The sequence below is a fragment of the Spea bombifrons genome, chromosome 12, assembly GCF_027358695.1.
Source record: "Spea bombifrons isolate aSpeBom1 chromosome 12, aSpeBom1.2.pri, whole genome shotgun sequence".
Taxonomy (NCBI): domain Eukaryota; kingdom Metazoa; phylum Chordata; class Amphibia; order Anura; family Pelobatidae; genus Spea; species Spea bombifrons.
In genome coordinates this window covers 29,519,041-29,529,013 of record NC_071098.1, presented here as the reverse complement: position 1 = coordinate 29,529,013, position 9,973 = coordinate 29,519,041, and the positions used below count along the sequence as shown (strand labels likewise).

Genomic DNA, 9,973 nt, shown 5'->3' with positions numbered 1-9,973 from the left:
CATAGATCCTTGAATCTCTCGACATTCTATATAAATGAAGCGCGGCAAGTTTTTACGGGAATTAGTAACCAGGGTAACCCTTTGATTTCACCGATTGCACTCCTGGACTGCTTAGTCTTTTTTTTTTTTTTTAGACTGACAAATATGTGCTAATTATATCAAATTTACCATCCAAGATCAATTTCACAATTTTAATGTTAACCCGGGTTAAAATGTTAAATATTTAAATACAAATGTATTAATAAATATTAAAAACCCACCTTATATGCAAACGACGGGATCAGCCATCTGAACTTCCAGTTCCTGGGATCCGGATGATTATTCCTCCCCAGTAAGTTGTTACTCGCATCTGGTTAAGTTGCTGATTGGTTCTCAATTTAGAAGAAAGCTGTTTGTGTCCAACAACAAAAAACCCAATTCTCCCTAAATTAAGGTTTTTTTTTGTGTGTTACCTACATACCTACATGTATATAGCACCCTGATGACAGAGCAGCATCTGGGTCACACCCACTCCCCGCCCATTTTGAGACTATCATGAGTTAGCCTTGCCTTCTCCACACCAAGCCACGCCCCCTCCTGTCACCTATAAGAAGCACGAGAGCTCCAAGGGGGAGGCAAGAGGAGAGCGATCGATCTGGAGCTAAATGCTAAACGTAAATCAGAAACAATAATAAAATAAACAATAAGCGGAATCATTTCACTTTTTTTTTTTTTTTTTTTTTTACTTCAGATTGTCTATTTATACACAGATCCGAGCGAAGGGGTTCATTTTGCGTGGACATCATCAACTTGCTGAGTAAATTATTAAAAAGACACCTCGTTTCTGTGTGCGGTTGAGTGGGTGGGGGGTTAATTGGTTTGGGGTAATTAGAAGACCACAGCAAAATGTTTTCATTGGGGATTTAAATGATAAAATTAAGTAATTCACGCTGCGGCCCTTTTGTTGTGCCTTCGGACGACCTCACACGATGACCAACTGGCCACTTCCGTAGGTTTTATACTCGGTTTTGTACATTTTGGGCACGGACATTATCATATTGGCTGCTCCCTGACGAGGTACGTTCCAGGGCCGCTCCATAGAGCTGTAGACGTGGTCGCATTTCTTGGCCTCCATGGGCCAGTTGTAGCTCTCCTGCGCTAAGGTTTTGAGTCCGCGGTTCGGGACGGGTTTGGCGGCTGGTGGTATTCTGGGTACTTTGGTAACATTGGGAAACCGCGAGGTATCTTGCATCGGTGGTGGTGGACGAAGAGTTGGCTTAGCATCCCTACGGAGAGGGTTCTCTTTTAAGCCGTGTCCCCAGGCCTTGGGGTAATTCTCAGCCTCCCAATACGTCAGGACGTCCTTCTTGGGGTAGCTGCCCAATTCCTTCCTGTAACGTAAGAAAACGTTTAATGATCCATTAACCATGAAGAACCAACCTCAGGGTATGAAGGCACCACATCGGGTCTTTAAATCTGGGGCTAGAGACAAAAGTTGAGCTTACGCTGTAAATGCCCTGAAGTCCCGAGTCGTGGTGGAAGCGTAGATGTCATTCAGAGCGAGGACACCTTTGTCTCTTATATAGTAGGGTTTTCCAGAAAGTGCCCTGTTTTCCGTACTCGCCACAATGGACTGTTCATAAAAAGAAGAAAGATTTGGTTGGTTTCAGCGAGAAGAACCATATTATACAAAGTCTGGTAAGTTTTAAAAACCGGGGTCGGGCTAAAAATCCAAAGGGGCCACGTATATATCCATAAGGGCCACGTATGTATCCATAGGGGAATCTACAATAACACCCAACACGCCATCATGTCTAGAACCTCTCTGTAAAGACCCTGAAGGCTTCTATGATACCTTCTTGGTTGGCCTGTAGGGACCGTGTTGATTAAAGGTCATGGCATTGATCAGAGGGCTCTTAGGGCCCATGCACTGGGCAGAACTGGCTTCAATGCTCCAAATTCTTGGACTACCCTATCAATGGGACATATGGCTGGTATGGCCCACCCAAAGCTCACATCCACGTGGTCATCTAGACATTCAATAGGCTCCATCAACCCAAAGAGGGGGCACAAATAGCCTTGTATTCGAAATCTGTACACGTATGTTACATACTAACCTGTGACGGCCCGCTGTTGTGGTGATCCTCCAGTGAAAAGGGCTGTGGCCCCGCATGAAATTCACTCAGGGAAGGCAGGCCTGATTCCCCCCGATACGCAGCCTTCATCTCACTTTGCCGATTCTGAATATTCCGAGGACTTTTCAGTTGCCGATTTCTAAACTGTTGAGAAATAATTAAATAAGAGTTAACAGATTATCAAATGCAGTGAGGTCATCGCCACAATCGGGGGCAGATACCGGCAAGGATAACAGGCAATGTAACGGGGGTTACATTCACATTCCTTTACATCGTCATCAGCAGACCTGCGGAGAAAGACGTACTAATACGTCACTAATAAAAAAAAAACTTACATTCTCTTCAAATTCCTTGTTGTAATGGACTGTCCAGTGTGGAGGCGGAAGGGGGTAACTGGGCTGAGAAAGGACCCCCCGCGGATGCTTCCCCTTATAAGCGTCTCCATTGGTTGTCTCAAAAGCATTGACAACTTCATCAAAAGCCGAGACTTTTTTAGATTTTTGTAGGAAGGGAGGGAGGGGGTCGGACGCCGTCGACTGGGGAAAAAAACAAAACAATATAAATACTAAATTATTAATACTATAAACTAAAATAGTAAATAAAGTCCATATATATATATATATATATATATATATATTTTTTTTTTTTTAATAGAAATAATGAAAAGAATAATTCGGAACCCAAAAAATAATCAAAAATATTAATTTTGATGAATGGTGGTCTCTGTGGCAGAGGATTATGCAGTTTTTGCTCATATCTTTGGTTTTTGTAGACCCTGCGGCCAAAAAAGGTAAAGCTGCGATAATTTAATTCCAGATCATTTAAATAAGGGAATTAGTCGATTGAATATTGTTACCTTTTTTAAATAAAGTTTTTTAATACGGCTAAAATTAATTTCCGGAGGGAGTGGCTGCTTTTGCGTAAATATTTTGATTATATTAAAAAAATCAAGACAATATTTACAGAAATAATAATGCCAAATTATATACAAAATAACAAATAAATAATAAAAAATAATAAAGAATACGTCCTCCCAAATATATCAATTTACAAAAGTATAATATACATTTTTAGGCGATACGTTGATGCCTTACCCTGACTCCAGGAGGAGGAAAGGAGACCGGAGGCTGGTACTCGAGTCCGACGCCGGTACTGGTTAGAAAACCATCTTGTCTCTTGCTCTGCCCCATCCTCCCAACTTTAAAGACATCAATTAAAAAATAAAATATACGCGTTTATATCATCCAAACGCAAAGAACCCCGGGAGAGCGAGGCGCACGGCGATCCTGCCTGCTAAGCAGACAAGCGAAACACACACACAGTTGTGTTTACCTGTTGCCATGGTAACATACTCCATGTCACTGGCATTTAAAGGCACACACACACTATATTTTAAGCAGGCTGGGCAATTGGAAATCCATATTGTAGCAAAGTTTTGTCACCGGCCTGTAGCTCTTTTCTTTGTGTGTATGGAGATTGCCATTAACACAATGTTTATACTCCCCCAACAGCGGAAGAGGGTAGCGTATTGGTATTAATATTGTTTTATAACTGGGGTTATTACTGTATACAGCGCTGGGGGTTATATTACCGTATCCAGCATTGGGGATTATTACCGTACACAGCACACTAAGGGGTCTATTACTGTATACAGTATTGGAGGGGGGTATATTACTGTATACAGCGCTGGGGGTTATTAATATATACAACGCCGGGGGGTTATTACTGTATATAGCCCTGGGGGGTTATGCGCCACTTTAACACCCATTTTTTAACATGTACTTTATATATTTGTTTGATCGTTAATTATTAATTTTAAAATGGTGTCTAAAAAAAGAATTAAAGTTGAAATGAATTCTTGATCATTTTGCCTGTGAATAAACCCCTTAACTGATTGCAATTCCGGCTTCTCAACACTAGGTGGCAGCTTATACTTAATAATGTTTTCTATTTAATTTTTGTCTGCGCTCCAGTCCCCCCTGCACTGTTATTCCTCCCCGTTATCTCTCCACCAAGTTGTTGATTGTTGTTGATTGGTTTAAAAAGCCTCTGTAAAAGATGCAGTGAGAAGAAAATGATTAAATGATGCTACTTTCTGCCACCGATCTTGGCATCCGTAAGGTTAAACACTACATTACAATAAAAAAGATTAAAAAAATGTTATAATAGATTAACGAACCAAATGTATAATCTATACGTAGATTCAATAAATGAATGTAATTATAGTAAAGCTGTTAAGGTGACCGATCCGCTTAATGGCACCCTTATTAAAAAAAGAATGCATATTAATGCACTCGGTGAGTAACCCAAACCTAATACGAATACTTTATTAATATGCATCCTTTCAAAATAGTAATAGAAATAAAGCACCTACCTGAGGTAGAAGCTGCAGCTTCCCTCCTCCACCTGGGTCTGACGATTCTCGCTGCTAATTGGCTGCTTGAAGCCAATCAGTGGCCGGAAAGCGCTTCCACGCCCGCGCACGTAGCGGTCTGCACAGATCCCCATCCGTTAACGTTCACCGCGCCCCGGTGCATTGAGATGAGGAGCACGGCCCTGATGGGGTATTTAGCTGGGAGGGGGGTGGGCAAAAAGGGGCAAATGCATATGGGGGCATTGTGCAGAATTCCCCCCACCATTCAACCGCAAAAGGGACAACATGGAAATTTAAAGGGACCTCTCAGCTATCCTATGCATTAAAGAGCGGATGATGGATGGGGTCTCTCTAACGTCGCTCCAAGGACGGCGGAGACCCCACTTAAAATTAAATGCACAATTTTCGACTAATACAAATCATTAAAGAAAAATACGTAGACGGTGAAACAGTCCAAACACAACACACAGACCTGTTTCTTCTTCCTTTATCTGTTGCTCCATATTTCACAGTAAATTCTTTTAATAGTTTGGGAACATGCGCGGCATTCCTTCTGCCGCATGATGCAAGGCACGGCGATTGCACGTTTCCTGTTTACATTCAACTTCTAAAGTCTGTTGGCATAGTTTAATAAAACCTATTAAATCATTAATCACCAAAGAGATAAAAAAAAAAAAGAAGAAGAAGAAGGTGTTACGTGCCCGGGGGGGGCTTTAAAATTTTTATTCCACCAAAATATAAGTTCGCACACGAGGATCCAACAGAAAAATTATAGTTAAGGTATTTTATCTCGGGGGGATCTTAGGTGACGCAACATCTTCAGATGAATTTATAGTCCTAATAAAACTAATTTGCATTTTGTGGATTACAGAAAACGATTAAAAAAATAATCCTAGCCAGGGATATATTTGAGTAAATATTCTATTTTTATTGTGTCAATATATTTATAATAATTATTTATATATATATATATATATATATTTATTACATTTTATATATCTTCTATAATTATATATTTATAATTTTATTTTATAAAACGGTCGGTGGGTTAGGGTAAAAGCAAATCTGATCTTGTAAGAAGCCATGGATATATAATTATATATATATAATTTACTTTTTGTATTTTTATAATTGTATATGTATATCATTTATTTATTTTTTCAATTTGGTTTTAAAAAATGGTTGTTCGGTCCGTTGGGAAAAGCAAACCTTATTTTGTTAGGAGCCAGGGGATATATATTTGGATAAATATATATTATAATTTTATTGATTTTGATATTTGTCTATGTATTTGTTTAATAGTTTTATAGAATAAAGGTTACACTCCAACAGTGTTATTGCACAATATTTACATTTGTGGGGTAAAAAAGTACCTGGAATGGCCAGTGGGTTCAGGCGACAGCAGGAGTCAGGGATATATTTGTATAAAATAAATAATAATTTTATAATTGTATATTTTCTTTATACTTTTATAGAATTTTCTAATAGTATATATATATATATATATATATATATATAAAATCTGAGATTTTTTACATATAATTTGACAGCAGCGATATTACACAATATATTCATTTATAGGATTGAGGGTATCTGGATCGGCTAGTCGGTTCTCATTTGTGGCTCGATATTCCATATTTATTAATTTACAGAAATATTTTGATGATTTATAACAAAACTACAGCAGAAAAAAACTGAAATAATGACTTAGAAAACAAAAAACAACATTTTATTTCATTTCCATTTCATAGTTATCTTCGGAAACAGCATCAAAAAGAACATTACAGACTATTGGTCACGGAAAATATTCTGAACACAAATAAATTACGCAAAGAATTCGTGGTGAAAGAGAAAGGTCGGAGGGGGGGGCTGGTATTTATTGACAAAGTAATATCTTTGTTGTCCTTCTTCAATAAATAAAGTAACATTATTTGCATGTTCCTTCCTAGATAAACCCTGCCGCCGTTAGCAGATAAAGCCCCTTCGGTGCTTCTATTTCCCGTATCCAGAACCCACGGGCATCTCCTAGGTTTTTAGTTGACGGAGGTGATTTAGAACATAAAACACAACGGAGATCGTGTTATAATTCCTTATAGAGGATGAGGCCTGACCTTGGTAGTTTAAGACCCCCAAGCCGTCTATGATCCAAGAAGCCGAAGCAACGAAAAGGGGTTTATCTGCTAAACTGCAGAATGAAGGATTGTAAGACAGGTAAGTGAACATCGCACAAGATGACCTTTTGTTTGAGGAGACAACAAAAAACTTCAATACATTTATGTAGGTACGGTTTTTGAGGACTATGTAGATGTAAGTAACGTTATGTACATGCTGATAAACAACGTTCATAGATCGATCGTCCCCTTTCTCGATCAGAGTTATACAGAGGAGCAGGCGACTGTAGACAGTGGTCGGAAATTGGTCAAGAGCAAAATGGGCAACTGGACCCCAGAGAAGACATTGTGGCAAGAACCGCGTACGGCTGTGTATTCCATGGGGTTGTGAGGCCCTAAAAACTATAAAATAAAGTTGCGGGCAGGCACATCCAACCCCAGACACGTTAAAAGCTGAACTGCTTGCCAGACATGTCTATGCGCCATAAAATAAAGAGGGGGATTGCGCAATATTCACTTAACCTCGTATCTGGCACCGATCTGTATCTACTTATGCCTCGGAGCGTTTCAGGGAAAGCCAACACTTACGGGGGAGCCCATCGCTGATATTTGGACGAGATACCAGGGGGAAAAATAAACTATATGAAGCTAATAACAAATATTTACGTGCGTTAACAACAGCACCGTTATTTAAAGGTGGTATCCCAACAAACTGTCTAATGCCAAGTGCCGGGTCAAATAATCTCGTGGCTCATAAATTAAAACCTTTTAAACGTGTTCCCTAAGTTCCGTCAGTTCTAACGTGGCTTGGTCTAGAATGGTTTAAAAGAAGTCAACATATTGAATGTTTTTAAGTTTTATTGCTTACTGTAAAACCAGTGACGTGGGCAAGACGTCCGGTGGTCTACGAGAAGGGGAAAAAAAAACACAAAAAGTCTGGAATGTTGAGATGCAGAAGAGCTTGTTAAATAAATATAAAGATTGGAGGAAACGAGGTGGTCTTGACAACAAAGACGAAGAATGGAAGGATGGATTGGGACGTTCCCATGATCCATCGATATGAATAAGTTATATTTGTCAATATATATAGATATATATATATATATATATATATAAAACATTTACATATAGAATAACAATTTTATATTAGCTTAAAACAACGACGACGACGACCTCCATAACACCAGGAGGGGTGGTGGAAATATTCCAGCAGGGACAATCTTCACATTTAATAAGTCAACACAAACAACGTTATTTTGAGCGTCACCAAAGAGGTACTTTGTCCTGAGACGCTTGGTCTTATTGCTCAACTGAATCCCTTTTGTGAAAAGAAAAAAAAAACTTTATCCGAACCGAAACGCGCCCACCTCCTCGGACATGTAACAGAATCCCCTTGTTTAGTCGGTGTGAGCGTGCAAATAAGATACTGAGCGCTGGTAGCCGAGACCCCCCTCTGGGTGAGGACGGTTTTGGATTTGCATTCAAAGTCTTCTTGGTCGAGTTAAATCATTCCGGCGGGCAGCTGTTGGACGCCGACTCTCCCACCGGGACAAACGGATGCCTGTGGGGTGACCGTAGGAATGTGTGATCCGGTCCTTTCCGTCACATTGTAAACAGCTTAAGGCAAACGACAAGGGGTCTCCTTCCGCTATCCCTAACCACAGCAATTCGAAGAGGATTAGCCCCCAATCAATTTTACGTCCTTCCAGTGCGGCTCAGTAGCGTGCAGACGCACGCTGTATCAATCCTGATCCAGCGCCAGCCCACGAGCTTGTCGCCGTCCATGGTCAGCGCCCGCACGTACGACTGCTTTGGTTTGCATTCCGACGACCAGTGCCTTTTGTCCACACCTCGGCAACCGTTGGTGGTTCCACCAGCAGGGTTGCACTTGGTCTCAAAAAAGTACTGCTTCAAGGGTCCTGTAAGGGTCTGGATTTCAGACAGCACGGTCACCGTCTTACCCCGGATATCCACCGCCGAGCGTTTGTCCGTGACCCAGACGTTCACGCTGTCGCAAACGGAAAGCTCCCCCCGTCTGGACGGGCTGATGGATTCAGATCCCTGGGACCGTTTGACCCGAGAAGTCCTGTTTGCTGGTTCCGAAAGGGAAACCATCTCGTCCGCTAAAAAAAGAAGAGGGGGGTCGGAAGGCTCCTGACTGGACAGAGCGACCCTCGGAGAGTACAGGCTCCACTCTTTACCGGCCATGTCGGGATGCGTAGTAGTCAGGTCCGGGAAGACCCCATCCTGCAGTCCACTGGAGTTATAATGTCCTTGCGGTAAATCCGAGGTGTAGGTAGTGGTGTCAGGGCCATAATCCCGGTCGGTATTCTGGCTGTGGTAGGGGGCAGCACTAATGGCACAAAGGTATGAGATCATCATGGCATAAAGGCGGAGGAGCATTACTTAATCCCCCTCAAACAACTGCAGAGAGAAGAAAAAGTCAGTCACTACATGAAATACTTCATAGATACAAACTTATTTAGACAACTCATACAACGCGGTACAACCCACGACTTAACAGTACGTCGGCTCCAGCCACCTGCGGAAAATATACGTAAAACTAAAGAAATGAATGAACGCATGAACACTGAGCTATTAAAACACAACAAGTTGTAGAATGTCATTCATGAGAAAAAATGACTGATAGCACAACTTCAAACAGGCGAGTGGCGGAATGTACAGTCGCAAGAATAATGGAATTGGACGTAGCCATGACAACAGAAACAGCGATCACGTGTACAGCCGTAAGAACGTATTAAGAATAGTGAAAGGGAACCAAGCGATGAATGAGAACGAGTCAAAGAATGAACGGCAAACACAGCAGATCTTTCTTAAAGTGAACCTCACACAAAACCTCTTTCCTCTGACTAAAACCACATCAACGCGTCTTCACGATCGAAGGTGAAGTTCCACCTTTACATTCATCGGCGGAGTGGTCTACATCACGCATCGTCACCACTTGTTCTCCGACACCTCAACACCTTCTAAGGAGCTTCTCAGGGGTAAAAACCAATTAATAATTTCCAAGGAAATAAACCTCATTGTAATGAATCCTCCTCTCCATCTCATTTCTAAAGCATGTAACGATTCGTTAAAACAGATCTGTACTTGACTGAAGCTCCTGAGTTTTGACCTGTTCTTCTTAATGCTATAACTTTCTAAGCCTCTTAATCCGAAGACACAGATGCGAAAAGTCTGGAGAGCGAGAAGGGAGGAACTTCCCCGATTGGAATTCGGCCAACAATTAATAACAGTGTTTATCTTTTACGTTCGCCGTGTCCTATTCATGTAAAGAGAAGATACTTCTCTCGGCCACAGGTGGGCTACAGCTGTTTCTTTCCAGCTACCATAGACTAGGGCACTTTTTGGGG

The 9,973-nt window shown here is 41.1% G+C and overlaps 2 protein-coding genes across 2 annotated transcripts; both read right to left on the bottom strand.

The window, feature by feature from the left end:
• Positions 1–715: 715 nt before the first annotated feature.
• Positions 716–3,407, bottom strand: LOC128470312 (uncharacterized). The gene is made up of 5 exons (XM_053452182.1): positions 3,209–3,407; positions 2,450–2,650; positions 2,097–2,258; positions 1,485–1,612; positions 716–1,370 (listed from the first exon to the last, which is right to left on the bottom strand). Exons 1-5 carry the CDS (start codon positions 3,302–3,304, stop codon positions 962–964), a joined length of 996 nt encoding a protein of 331 aa, XP_053308157.1. The 5' UTR covers positions 3,305–3,407; the 3' UTR covers positions 716–961.
• A 4,566-nt stretch (positions 3,408–7,973) lies between these two features.
• On the bottom strand, positions 7,974–9,015 carry NTF4 (neurotrophin 4). Its single transcript, XM_053452288.1, has one exon. The coding sequence runs from the start codon at positions 9,000–9,002 to the stop codon at positions 8,295–8,297; it is 708 nt and encodes a 235-aa protein (XP_053308263.1). The 5' UTR covers positions 9,003–9,015; the 3' UTR covers positions 7,974–8,294.
• Positions 9,016–9,973: the final 958 nt, after the last annotated feature.

Excerpts from the sequence above, each read along its gene's own strand:
- NTF4 (XM_053452288.1), bottom strand. The coding sequence starts at position 9,002 with ATGCTCCTCCGCCTTTATGCCATGATGATCTCATACCTTTGTGCCATT.
- LOC128470312 (XM_053452182.1), bottom strand. The coding sequence starts at position 3,304 with ATGGGGCAGAGCAAGAGACAAGATGGTTTTCTAACCAGTACCGGCGTC. Across the intron at positions 2,651-3,208 it reads TTCCTCCTCCTGGAGTCAGG|TCGACGGCGTCCGACCCCCT; the intron begins GTAAGGCATCAA and ends TTTTTTCCCCAG. Across the intron at positions 2,259-2,449 it reads ACAAGGAATTTGAAGAGAAT|TTTAGAAATCGGCAACTGAA; the intron begins GTAAGTTTTTTT and ends ATTTCTCAACAG.